The sequence below is a fragment of the Megalops cyprinoides genome, chromosome 15, assembly GCF_013368585.1.
Source record: "Megalops cyprinoides isolate fMegCyp1 chromosome 15, fMegCyp1.pri, whole genome shotgun sequence".
In the NCBI taxonomy this organism is placed as follows: Eukaryota; Metazoa; Chordata; class Actinopteri; order Elopiformes; family Megalopidae; genus Megalops; species Megalops cyprinoides.
Window position 1 is genome coordinate 6326524 of NC_050597.1, and position 13609 is coordinate 6340132.

The following is a 13609-nucleotide window of genomic DNA, read 5'->3' on the forward strand; positions in this document are numbered from 1 at the left end:
CATTTCCTCTTGGATTCCCATGCCCTTCAGCAGGAACTGATGCTCGTTGTTAAGGCATTGATGGATGTTTTTTGAGAGTTTAGGCTTCTTTGACTTGCTTGATTCATTGCAATATGATGAGAGCAGCTGGCTAATGTAGTGTTACACCGGTAGAACAGAATCAGATGTCTGTTTTCCTGCGCTTAGGCCTAGCTGCTGGCAAACCAAACTCGGACATCTAGGAATTTTCTGTGCCTGCATGCAAGCTGGCTGCAATGTCTATAAGATCACCTTGTGAACTTTGGGCCTGTTTGAGTTGTTGGCTGAGCAGGCATTCCTATTTTCAACCAATATGGCACTCTTCGTTGTTTCTGAGGCATTAAACAGGACATGCCATGCCAGAAATAATTTTTTTTTGTTGAAAGTTCCTATTATTGGTGAAGGGGTTTATTTTAGGCTAGTGATATTTTGGGAGGCTGACTGGACCTCTCCATCACTTGGTGCTGGTTCTGCCTTTGATACCATGTGTTTTGATAGTTCTGGGGTCTGGGCGCTTCAGTCTAAGTGGCATGCCATTTCCAGACTAGGGAGGTCCTGAGCAGTGCCTTTATAATATCTTTAAACAAGTTTTCAGGAGCCAAAGGTAATATGGACACAGTTTTATTATTGTACAATGAAGTAAGTAGGAAGCCGTACTGGTCTAAGAATGTTGAATAGCAGCCTGGGTTACAGGAATAGCTGCGTGAAAATGTTTGCTGTGTACCTTGGCAGCACTGTCATTTTCCTACGAAACTCTGAGGGACACAGAGTGAGTCTGGAATGGTATCTGAGAGACGCCTTGGCCAACGCCTTAGGGGAAAAAAAAATAGCCGTTCAGTTTTCTTACTGTCGTGGGGTAAGAGAATCTCGCTTGACCAGAAAAACGGTTAGCGCCAAACCAGAAGCCGTGTATAACAGGCGTATTTACAAGTGATGTCCGCTGTAGCTGAAGGAGCAGGTCACGGCTGCCCAGGCACGTCGCTGTCACTATTGACTATTCTGCGGTGCAAGCCGGGGTGGGTGGGGCGGTGAAATATCACAGACAGAACAGCCTCCCGTGCTTCCACAGGGCATGGTTCCATCCTGTTGCCCTGTATACCTGACACAAAAAAGGGAAGAAAAATGACAAGAAGCAATCTGCCACAGGCGCACTATTGTAAACGTTTCTCAGTGAAGGAAGAAACTAGCAGGAAATTGCATTGAAAATGCGGGAGTGGGCGTGCTGTTGATAGGAAGCAGTTTGCCTCCCACCGGTCTCGGCAGCGGAGCGTGGCCGCGCGAGGGCCCTCATTCCGCGCCTGTGAAACGCCGCCCTGCCCTGATCAGCGCGGCCTCTGAGCTGAAGCGGGTACGAGCGGCGGGCGTTTCACTGAAAGCTGTCGCTGTCGCCCTCGGTTTCAAATCTCCCGTCTGGAATGTACCGGATCAGTTAGCTCGTTCTTAACCTGCGGACTTGTTTTTTTGGGTCTGGGAAGCAAAAAAAAAAAAGGCAGAACCCCCGCATTCTAATTTCACATTCCTTTGGCTAAACATCTGTCATGTGCAGCTGGAACCTATTCCAGCAGCCCAAACGTTAGTGAGTGCTCCGTATCCCTATAGATATGTTTTTTTTTCAGTTCTTGTGGAGCCCTCATGCAATGATTCAGGTACAGGCAGCCCCCGTCCAAATCCAGGCTTCAATATCTTGCGCAGAGGTCAGATGAAAAGTGATTAAGTCAGTGCTGATGTTGTGCACCATGTTTGAATGCTGCCACCTCTCTTTGCTTTAATCCTGTGTGAAGGAGAGGAGGAGGCCTAATAGATCTGAATGTACAGAGTATATCACGTTACCCATCCTGGTCCGAGAAACAATAAGCACACTCTTTCAGTTCAGACACTTAATACTGCATATGCACAGTGAATACCTCTGTTTTATACATTGTCACATGAACATATGTGGTATACATTCGCTATTTTATACAGTAGTGTTTTAGCCATGCACCATGGCCCAGGTGTTTGTCAGTGTGAAAGATGGTCCCCCCCATGTGTCACCCTCTCTGCTCGGTGGTAGGCGGATTTTGAGCCTTTCTGTTCTATTACATCTGACAGTGAAGCCCTGGCTGGTCTCACAGGCTGTCTCTGCTCGGGAAAAGACACCCTTGCCAAGAATATGGTGCATGATTTTGGGTGGGGGGAACATTTGGTGAGGACAAAGCACACAGAGTACTGTACTTGTCTTGCCTTTTGAGGAGGAAAGGCTAGAGAAGCCGTGAACAGCCCAGCCATTCTGTGTATAAGCAGATCTCTTCCATTTGAGCCTGTTAAGTCAGCAATTGCAAAAGACTGTATCTACATCAGTGAGATAAGCTTGTATGCTTTTAATTAGCCATTCACATGTTTTAATGCCTCATGTTTTGGACTGAATTTGAATCTACGAAACGCATACATGTCATTGAGATATAACTGTATTGGAAAAGACTTGATGCATGATTCTTTTCCGAGAACCGTGCATACCCCATGGGATCAGATAAAATCAGATCCATTTCCTGTCTCCCAGCATTACGGAACGGTTCCATCAGAGATGGCCTCTGTGCTGCTGCAGCCTGTCCAGACCTTTCCACGTATCACATTTCATATTTAATCTCTACCACCCTGAAAAGGTGCAGACAGTATACACATTTTACTATCATAAAGTAATGAATGAAACTGAAAATAATTCTCCTTCCAGCTTGAAATATTTCTGTATTGATATGTAGAGAACATATCTTAAGGGGAGCTGTTTTTGTTTTATGATTTGTTTTATGATTGGTGAATCATTCAAGTCTTTCGACCTGATTTAATCAAATGGAAAGAATCAAAAGGGGTGCCAAAGTCGACGCTGTATGGTCCCTGAATTGAACTGAATCTGTTCAACGGAGAAAGTTACTTCTGTGACTGCAGGCGTGGTTAGCGGTGTGCTGGACCAGAGCGAGAGCAATCACCAAGTGGCCACACCCACCATCGTTCCGAAAGTCTATGATGACTCCGCCCACAGTCTGATATGTCAGAACAGCACGTGCCGTGGGATCATTCATGGAGGGTACTGTGGCACCATGAGAGCATAAGTTTAAATGACAAGAACAGGTTACCGGCCCTTCTAGGCTTGTCATTCTTCCCACATCTAGCAAAAAATGTGTGAAATTTACCTTGAGCTCATTTCCAGCCATGCTCTCTTGTTCTCCTGCCAGAACCCAGCTCAGAATAGCCTCTGTAATACACTTTATTAGTCCCTTTTAGAAATGGAAAATAACGTCAGTCAAATCGCCACAGGATTTCTGAACAGAACAGCCATTTAAGTTAAGGCAATGTACATTGAACCACGCTGGTCTATGAATGTGTGTGCGTGTGTACGCGTGTGTGTGCCTACGTGTGTGTGTGTGTGTGTGTGTGTGTCGGTCAGTGTGAGTGTGTGCGTGTATGTGTGTTGGCACGTGTGTGTGCATTTGTGTGGCTGTGATACTCATTCTTCCAGTATGACTGTGTGGAGAGAGATGGATAAATGGACTCCACCCCTGTGCATCTGGTTGGCTCCTCCCTCCTCTCCCTCCACAGGGCTCCACCGGCACTGCTCTGACCTCCTGCTTCTAGCCACGCGGGTCACGTTTCTCATCCATTAGGCCAGCCCTGTCCCAGGGGTCTGTCACAGCCTCCTGTACCCATGAAGGAAAGCTGGAGCTCAGGCGTATCCGTTTCCCTGGAGTCCGACCCCAGCGCTCTTTACCGCCAGACATCCACCAGATTCCCAATAACAAATGATGTGCCCTAACAAAGGAGCTTGGCCTTAAACTGATAAAGATTTTTTTTCTTGTTCCCTCTCAGTACTAGAAGTGTTTTCCATTAGGGCTTCAAAGAAAGGAAGCCGCTCAGCGATGCATTGGTAATTGCACTCGGGCGTTCCCCGAAGCCGCCAATATGAGGTCCTGAATGCTTGGAAACAGACACAGAGCGACTGTGTGTGGGGGGCCTTTTTATTTATTTATTTCTTTTTTTTAGACCCTTACCTCGCTAATCTTTAAGCCGATGTGTATGGGAAGAATTGAGTCAGTGTTGCAGACTCCAGGGCCCGTTCGCTCGAGACGGCGATGACCTCACGTGGCACATGCTGGTACCCTCCTCCCTGCGCTGTTATCGAAGTGACAGTGTGCAGACAACCCGCAGGTCACGTGACGCCGCTACACTATTTCGAACTCTTGCATGCAGACAGAAGGGGATTGGTGGCCATTATCTGCTTTATACAATGGATGAAAAGGGGAAAAAATCTCCATTGCCTGGTTCAGGGTATGCATAAGACACTAGTCATTCAGAACAGAAGGGTTTAACCAGGTTTAACCAGGTTTAATCTGAAATTAGCCTGCAGTTAGAGTGGATTAGTTCCTACTTTTGGGAAGGATTTGGTAAAGGATACTTTTTTGCAGCATTGTTCACAAACGGTTTAATATGCAGAAGAATGCATGTTCTCGGGGGGTGGAAAGCACGGCATTCAGGCACTGTGATATCTCTGACACAACAGATGGAATGTAAAGTTTAAACGTGTGAGTGTGGATGTGTGGTCCTTTTGTGTAGCAGCGCTGTCATTGCCACTGGCTGCTCGAGTGTGAGGGTGTTAGGGTGGAGGTGATTGTTTGGGTGGACGGTTTGGAGGTGTGAGACTGAGGCCTTAGGGTTTGGTGTGTGTGTGTGTGGCTGTGTGTGTGTGTGTGTGTGTGTGTGGCTGTGTGTTTTTGTGGGGGTTGAGGAGTGGAGCTCAGTTGGGAATATGTTACATTTACATTACGTTTGCTTAGCGGACACTCTTATGCAGAGCGACTTACACAGCTTGATGTATCATCCATTTACACAGCTGGATATTTGCTGAAGCAATTCAGGCTGTGCACGTTACCGAAAGGTATGACAGCAGTTCCCCACCTGGGAAATGAACCAGTAGGTTTTTGGTTTTGAGCCTTCCTCCCTAGCTCTACGCCACACTGCTTCCCACAACCGGGTAGGGCAGTGGGGTGTGGATGTTTTTTTTTAATCTGAATTGGGTGGGTGGTATTGGGGGCTGATTTTGGGTCCAGCAGGGGGGGGCTGGGTGTTTTGGTAGCTGGTTAGGGGATTGGGGCCTGCTTTTGTGGGGAGGGAGGTAAAGGCAGGAGGGTAGGGTCATGGATCGCTCTCTCTCTCTTTTCCTCCCTACCTCCCTCTCCATACAACAGAAACTGCTGGGAAAGAGTGCACCCGTCCCCCGTCGTGCAGGCTAAAAATAGTCTGGTGGACCGAGCCTCACGGCCCCCCCACCCCCCGGCTGTGACGTGCCCGGTGTGTTTGTGCAGTGCGTTCCCACGCAGCCTGGCTTCCGACCTGCCCGTGATCATGTGACCACACAGGGTCTGGAGTGGGTGTGATGGAGTGCAGGGGAGAATCAGCCCGCGAGTATCGCACCAGCAGGCTCTCTCTGAAGAGCTCTCTCTCTCATCCTCATTCTCTCTCTCTCATCCTCATTCTCTCTCTCATCCTCATTCTCTCTCTCTCATCCTCATTCTCTCTCTCATCCTCATTCTCTCTCTCTCATCCTCATTCTCTCTCACCCTCATTCTCTCTCTCTCATTCATTCTCTTTCTCTTTTTCTCTCTTTCCTTCCCTCCGTATCATCTGTAGGTCCTGTCTCTGAGGAGCTCTCTCTCTCATTTCGTCTTTCTCTCTTGCTCTCTCCCTTCCTCTTTCTTCTTCCCCCTCCCTCTCCCCTTCCCTCTCTCTTTCTCTCTATCAGCCTCCCTCCCTCTCTCTCCATCAAGCCTTCTCTCTCCCTCTCTCCTACTCTCTCTATCCCTCCCCCTCTCTTTCACTCTCTCCCTTTCTCCCTCCCCCTCTCTCACTCTCTCCTGCTCACCTCTCTCACTCTCTCTCTCTCTCTCTCTCTCTCTCTCTCTCTGATTCACTCAGCTCCTGAACACCTCAGCTATCTCCACAGCCCTTCCTAAGCGTGCTCATTCTCTCATCCTGATTGTGTCACATTTGTTAGCCCCACAGCCTTCCTGCGCTGAGGTGTACAAAGCCCCCCCAGGTGCTGATCTGGGATCAGCTGACCCTAATCCTGACCACAGCCGGTTGTGTGAAGTTCAGTCACTGGTTAGGACAGCGAAATATGTCCGTATGCAGTGACGGTATCTGGTCTGTTCAGGGAATCGGAACGTGACACCACTTCCTTGATAACTGACATGATTAGCTCCCTGTGCAGAAGCCTCAGCTCCTGCACACGGGGCACGGATTTCACGGTTTTTATTGACCCTTTATGATGATGTCACTGTTTGTGGATGAGTCGTGTGCGTATTGAGCGGTGTTGCATACACACTGCTCTTGCACAGCGTGGTCGGTCTCTGGCTCAGATGTGAAGTGTGAATAGCACAGTGAATGGACGGGGTGTGCTGTGATCCATAACGACGGTGCGTTCACCTCCTGATGCTGCACCTCTGCGTACATTTACATTTTACTTTTAGTTTTATTTTGCTCAGCAGATGCTCTTATTTAGGACTTGCATAGCCCACATGGCATCCATTTCCACAGCTGAGTATTTGGGTTAAGCACCTTAAGGCAAAAGGTACAAGAGCCAGTGGAACTGAGCCGGCAACCTTTAGGCTACAAGCCCTGCTCCTTGCCAGGACACCACACTGCTGCCTGTATAGATATGAAAATGCCTAATTATTCCCCTAGACAGCAGAGCTGGTGACAGCATGAGTGCATTGCTCACAGTATCGATGGCTAATGAAAGTTGACACCTGGCTGTTTTCAGCAGGAATAAAAACCATACCCCTTAAACAACCCCCCCCCCAATCCTCACATACATCATTATTACATCCCAATAGTGGAGGTGGCCCTGGTCCTCCTGACCATCCTATAGCCCTGTCACTCACACACAGGCTTCTAGACTGTTCTGTGTGATTTCTGCCTTCCTGTCTGTGAGCTCGCCCACACTAAAACCCAGATGCTTCGGGTTTTAACAGTGTGTGCTGGCAGCGGGATATTTTTAGCCTGTCAGTTTCTGAAGGGCATTGGTTGGTTTCAGTGCAGCGCAAGTGCAACCAGAAGGACGGTATGCTTTTGCAGGTGACTGGGATGTTGTACTCCCACCGGGTTTGAAATGGGTTACAGATGCTGGAACTGAACCACACTGCCTTGCCTTTTTCACACTCTTATCCAGAGCGACTTACACAGGTTACAGTTTGTACATGTTATCCATTTACATAGCTGGATATTTACTGAAGCAACTGTGGGTTAAGTGCCTTGGCCAGGGGTAGGCAGGAGTGCTCCAGTAGGGAATCGAACCAGCAACATTTTTTTTTGGTTACAAGCCCTGCTCCTTACCACTATGCCACACTGTCGCCCACAGATGAAAATGGCCTTTCGAGGTAAACAAAGTCCCATTTGAGCCGCCATCTTTGCTCTGTCCAGCTCCGGCCTGCTGGTAGTTACAGAGCACAGCCTCGAACCCGGGTTCGGCACGGTGAACAGGAGAGGCCGTGTGGTGCATGCTGTGTTGCTCACTCCAGGCAGAGCACCGGTGTGTTTTAGGTGTCAATGGGGCGTCACTGTGAGTGATCCCTCCGTCACTCAGGTCACGGTACCTGTGTACTCACAGTGCAGACTGCAGCTTCTGCCTCTGCTGCGGTCTGCAGACCACCCCGCACCGATATTCTCGCGTGGATCCGAAATGAGCTGATTTCAGTTAAGTGAGCGAAATGAAGGGGGGGGGATTCCTGAGATGCTTCAGCAGGGCGGGTGGTGTTTTTTTTTATAGGGTGGGTGGGTGGGGGTGGGGGGTCTCGCTCTGTGGGTTCTGTGCCTGTTTCTCTCAATCATTTCCAGCAAACGTCAGAGGCTTGATTCATCAAGTTTACAGGCCATTTTTACCCGGCTCACATGAGCAACATCTCCTGGAATGTGAAGAGACCCCATAATTGATCTCAGATGTCATTAGTATTATTATGAAGTTATTCAATTATTATAGTCCTGCTGCCGTTGTTTTACTTATGTGTATAGTTTTTGTTGTGTACTTTGTGTCTGTATTCTTGTTTCAGACCATGCAGATATTTTTGAAACATGTCAGGAACATCAGTTGATACATGTGGCTGACATGTTTAATCCTCGGTGTATGAGAGTATGTGACAGTATGAAAACAGATAACAGATATAGTGTGTCATCACAGTTAATTATGGACATTATTAATAAAAAAAAAACTTTAAACTAGGAGGACCGAGTGAAAGAGCAGCTGTGTCTCTCTCATTTTAAGCCAGGCAGCTTATAGAGCCTCTTAATTAAATTTGATAATGGGGAACAGCCTCATTCATACTTCATTGTTTTTCTTTTTGGTCCATAGATGGCACTAGAGTTTATGCTTGCTGCTGTTACTGCAATGGGCTCAATTCTACAATGTCACCACAGGGTGGCGCCATAAGCAGGTTTCTTAATGCAACTCATCAACTCACCTTTGGTTAATGTGGTTTGGTTAGGACTTGAGGGGAGAAAGGCAACATTCAGAGTGGAACTAAAGGAATGTTTATTGTAAATGCATGGTGCTGGGTTATATTAAAGTGAAATATGACCACTCCTCTTTCTGGGCTACACACACACACACACACACACACACACGCACGCACGCACGCATAGACCTCAACTTTGTCTGAAGATGGTAACATTGTTAATGAACTGTTGTATCACAATCATTCAATCCTTCATAGATGAAGTTCTGCTTCAGCATGTGTTTCCCTCTGGAGTGTATCTGAGCGTACAGTGTTTTTGGTCTCAGCGTGGGGAAGCTGTGAGAACACTCTGACGCGGATGTGGCCTTTCCCTCCCTCCCACAGAGCTTCGGGAGAAGAGGCCGATGACGAGGCGCGTCTGCTGAAAGCGTCAGGATGACTTCAGTAGCCGCGGATTACGACCACATGGAGATCCAGCAGCAATACAGCGACGTCAACAACCGCTGGGACGCCGACGAGTGGGACAATGAGAACAGCTCCGCCCGCCTGTTTGAGCGCTCCCGCATCAAGGCCCTAGCAGGTAAGAAAGACGGGGGAACCCCTTACTGGATGTGGAGTACCCCTGCAGGCACCCCACTGAACAGCATGGCGTAAAACAAACACAGTGGCAAATATAGTGCAGAGCTGCAGAGGAGGATAAATTAAGATGTGTGAATGTAATTATTAATTAATTAGCTAATTAGTGAGCAAAATTGTGATCAGCTGTACACACAGACTAATGTGCAGAGTTGCCAGATTGGTGTAAATCCCATGCATGGGGGATCCTCATGTCAATAGAGGGGAAAGTGGCCCACTCCTGTTAGGTGGTAGGTGGTGGTGTGTAAGAGGTGGTGAGGGATTAACATCGCTGTGGGTTCAGGAGAGCGGAGCAGATTAGCAGAGAGTCAGACGTTAATGAGGAATAATTGAAGGAGGAAAAGGAGGATTAGAGTTTGAGCAATGTGTGTTTTTTCTCCCCCCTGGGGCTACCGGAGCAGGGGTTGTGAGAGAGTTTCGTTGTAGTTTTTCCACTCATTCATCTTTGGTTTGTAATGTAAAATGTGTAATGTATAATGTTTAACAATAATAAACTTTATTTTAATAGCACCTTTCATGCAACAGCTGCAGATCAAAGTTTACAAATAAAATAATGTACTGTAATGCCATATTTATAGGGAGCTTTACAAAGGGATAAATAATTCCTTAAAGGATAAGTAACCTGATATTTGGCCAGACTATGAACCAAGTACTCGAGACGGATCATCCACTCAAAAACATGTGGCTCCCGTGTTCTGCCTAATCTCTGTGTTTATAAAAATGAAATTAATAGTTCGAGTTCCAGTGCTTACAAAAATTCCAGTTATTTGGTTTTGTGGAAATGTACTCCCCTTTTGTAAATGTACCCCCACCCCCCCTTTTGTTAATCTTCCCTTAAATGTGCTGTGTCGGATCGAGATTAGTGATGCTCTGGCGTCCACGGTACAGCACTCTTTCCCTGTAACTGTTACACTGGAACAGCGTGTATACAGCTCTTGCTGTGACTTTACCTACAAGGTCTTGTCTTGCATGCCTACAATTCGTGTAAGATGTGGAGAAAATAGTCTGATGTGTGTGTGGATATTGCAACCAGTATTTCTTCACAGTTCAGTCCAGAGGTGATGCAGTGTAAATGAACTGAATCTTAGTACAAGTGACCAGACTAGGGGGGCGCTCTAACACGGGGACACAGTGGAACATAATATGTGAAATGGGGGAAATTTTGCCAGAAATGTTCCCAGAAGTGGTTGCCAAAAAAATAAAATTAAAAGAAATGTTCAGGTGTTATTTGTTTATAGTTTCGATCTTACCACAAAGCCAAACCACAGGAAGTGAGTCATTTTATTGAATTTCACTAACCCACCCACCCTCGGACCCACCCACGGGTGTCAGCGGGGCAGTAAAACAGCACCCGGCCTGGGGTGTTACCTCCCTCTCCTCCCTCCGCACTGCTCCAGAGCTGGCTCTCTCTCATCTGCGTCAGATACTCCGTGTGAATTACGGGTCTTCCATCTGGATGGATTTGCACGTGGGCTTTTTTTTTTTTTTTGTGTGGCTACCCAAAATTACCTTTCCCCGTGGGTCCTCGTGCCTGGCAGCCGTTCATGCTAACAAGCTGATAATTGGGGATTTTAGCCTGTGCCATACAGCCCGACAGCTCTTTTCATCTAGTCCTAATAACCTTCCCCCGGTGCGGTTATGAAATGACTGCATCTGCCGAGGGGCCGAGTCATACAGCAGAGAAAAATTCATCTCTTGCCAGCGCTGGTGGTGGTGATGGTATCTTTCCTCCCAAAACAGAGCCTATTCTGGGAAAGTCTGCTACAGATGACCCAGGGATAAGAGCCGTGTGTGGGTCTGTCTGTGGTTGAAATTACCAGGCTGCTTCGTGAGAGGTTGTGTGTGGCGGGTTATGGCTCTCTGCACCTATGCGTGGTTTTCCCCAGTGAAACACTGATGCGCAGTATCTCGCGTTACACCTGTGATGGTGGCCGTAGTGAGACATGGGAGTGCAGGTGTGGGCATGTAACCTTGCAAGCATGCCTTTACTGTGCTTGCTACCTCCGAAAGGATGTTGCATCTTGTGTCAGAAGAAACAAACAGAAACAAATGCTTTGCAGCCCTGTGAGAGTGGGTGAATTATTCCTGCCATTTGATGTTGAGTGGGTTGTGAGGAAATGACTTTGAAAAAAGAAAAAAAAAACATAAAAGAAAACAGTGCTGTGATAGTTTTAAAGTCTGCTTTGTGAATGTTTTTGTGGGAGTCACTAGATATGTGTCAGTGTTTGAGGATGTCTGGCATACCATCTGAGAGCTTGGGTTGGAGCACCTCTAAGTTGTAGAAGTAGCGGTGCCGTGTGGCTTGTTAATAGCTGTGGTTAATGGAGAGTGGGAGGTTATTCGGCTGTGTGGCCGAAGGCTGTACAGTAGGTACACTGTCCATGATATGGCCTCACCCTCCCACCTAGAGAAGACTTCTAGAGTCTGCTCTTACTTTGCCTAACCAAAATGCACTTCAGAAGAACAGCTTTTACAGTTTTTAGAGGCCATTATTTTAGAGGCTAGTATTTGGGATGAGCTTCTCTGCTGACTGAGGGCCTCAGTGCTTAGAGTGAGCAAAATCGCTCTCGCCAATTCCCTGCTTCCTGGTCCACCCCCCCCCCCCCCAAAAAATCGCCAAGGGAGATTCCAGGAAAGAGGCTTTGTAAGATTGGAATTAAGTCGGGCGCCGAAACGTGGAATGCACTCTGTCTTTCGCCAATGCGATCTGGAAACAGCCACGCTTTTGAGGGGGAAAACAAGAGACGCAGAACCCCTGGCAGCATTCACAGCGTCTCACCTATCACATGACTGCGTGCTCCTGCATTCCACACACCCCCATCTCGGAACGCAGTGTAACGGAGAGGGCGCTGAACCTGTTGGTCTCGGCGGTCAGCGCCCTCAAAGTTACCTTCACACCGCATAGAATCACATCACCGTTCTGGTATGCGGTTATGTTGTGATTTCACTGCTCATTGAAAATCATAGCTGTACATTTGATATTTTTATGGTTATGTAAGGAGAGTGCCACAAGACTGCGCTGATATTTATGGTTAGAGATGGAGCTGGACCATGGAACTTTCATGACTCTTTGAGGACTTTGACCCCTAGCGCCCCCTGTCTACTAAAAGCGTAAAGTTACAGTGTATCAACACGGCTAACTGCTCTTCTCGGACCTGCCCCCCCCAGCGCAGAATCCCCGCTCGGCTGTGGGGGTGCCTCTCTCCACCCCCCCCGCCGGTGGGGCGCATAGTGACGCGGGCAGGAAATGCCGTTCAGCCTGCAGCGAGGGTGAGCTGGAGCCCCCCGTGGCCCGCAGTTCTGATCGCATCCCCCGATACCCCGCGACAGGCCCTGCGGCGTGCTAACCCAAACCATGTGCCGTGGATCTGTGTCCTCTCCAGCGACGCTTCTGATTTACAACCAGGAAAACACCAGTACCAAATACCAAATCTGGCTTGGATTTTTTAACTTTCAACATATCACATGTAATAATTTTTTTGTATAGATTTTGTCAACCAAAGACTAGACATCAGGTAGTGACCAATTCAAGCGTTACTAATAGGCCTGTTTTCGATTGAAGGGCTATTGCTCTGGTATTGAGTGTAAACTGTGAAGTGTTTAGCCAGTTTCACCAACTTTAACTTTAATTAATTTGTTAAATAATTCATAAGTTAATTTGTTAACTTAATTTTGTAAGGGATTGAGAAAATTGTCTGGTATTGCGGTCAACATCATTCATACTTTAGTCCAGAGGTGATGCTGTGTAAATGAACTGAACCTCAGTGCAAACTAACATAACTAGGGGGCGCTCTAACATGGATCGTGTGGCTGAGGCAGTGAGCCTCTCCGTGCCTACCCCTCTCCCCCTGCTCCGGGTAAGCACTGCGACTGCCCCCCGCATAGGGGTGCCGGCACCGGGGTTCGAGGGTCCGACCCCTCACAGCTGCAGCCCGCGGGCCCCCGTACAGGCTTCCACTGAGACCCTGCAGGACGGGAAACTTCCCAGGATTCGGCCCCCAGTCTTTCGGGGGGGGGTGTGTGGAATATGAAAATTCCCTGCATTCCAGCAACCCCCAGGAGGTTGTAAGAAAACACACCCAAAAGTACATACTGTCGGCGTTTCGAAACGGGGCTGCGGCGTTTTCCCCGCATGCCAGGGGAGACGGCGACCATCTGTAGGGCTTTTTTTCCTGCTGAGAACCGGCTCAGATGACAGCGCATGCTTCACTGGAGGTAGTTGGAGGGCCTTTGCTTGTGAGCTCTGTACAGAGAACACTAGTTGAGCCTTGCATCCTTTTCTGCTGAAGCTAAGAGAGGCCATCCACTGTCTGAGTTGTCTCAGCTCTCCTAAGAGCTCCTCAAGCCACCAGAGGGGAGAACTCGAATTTAAATCAGTTTAATGCATTTAAATGCAAGACATGATACATTCGGCCTGTTCCAATTAGCTATGAAAACCAGTCTGGAAGGCCTGGCATAATTTTAGGTGATGGTGCCCTTTT

At 47.9% G+C, this 13609-nt stretch overlaps 1 protein-coding gene across 1 annotated transcript in view; it reads left to right on the plus strand.

Annotated features, from left to right (window-relative positions):
* Positions 1 to 13609, plus strand: part of LOC118789968 (spectrin beta chain, non-erythrocytic 1-like) — a 105890-nt gene that overhangs the window by 22971 nt on the left and 69310 nt on the right. Inside the window, exon 2 of the mRNA XM_036546740.1 lies at positions 8877 to 9072. Within this exon, the coding sequence (XP_036402633.1) occupies positions 8928 to 9072 (145 nt within the window). The 5' untranslated portion in view covers positions 8877 to 8927. The remainder of the gene's footprint in view (positions 1 to 8876; positions 9073 to 13609) is intronic.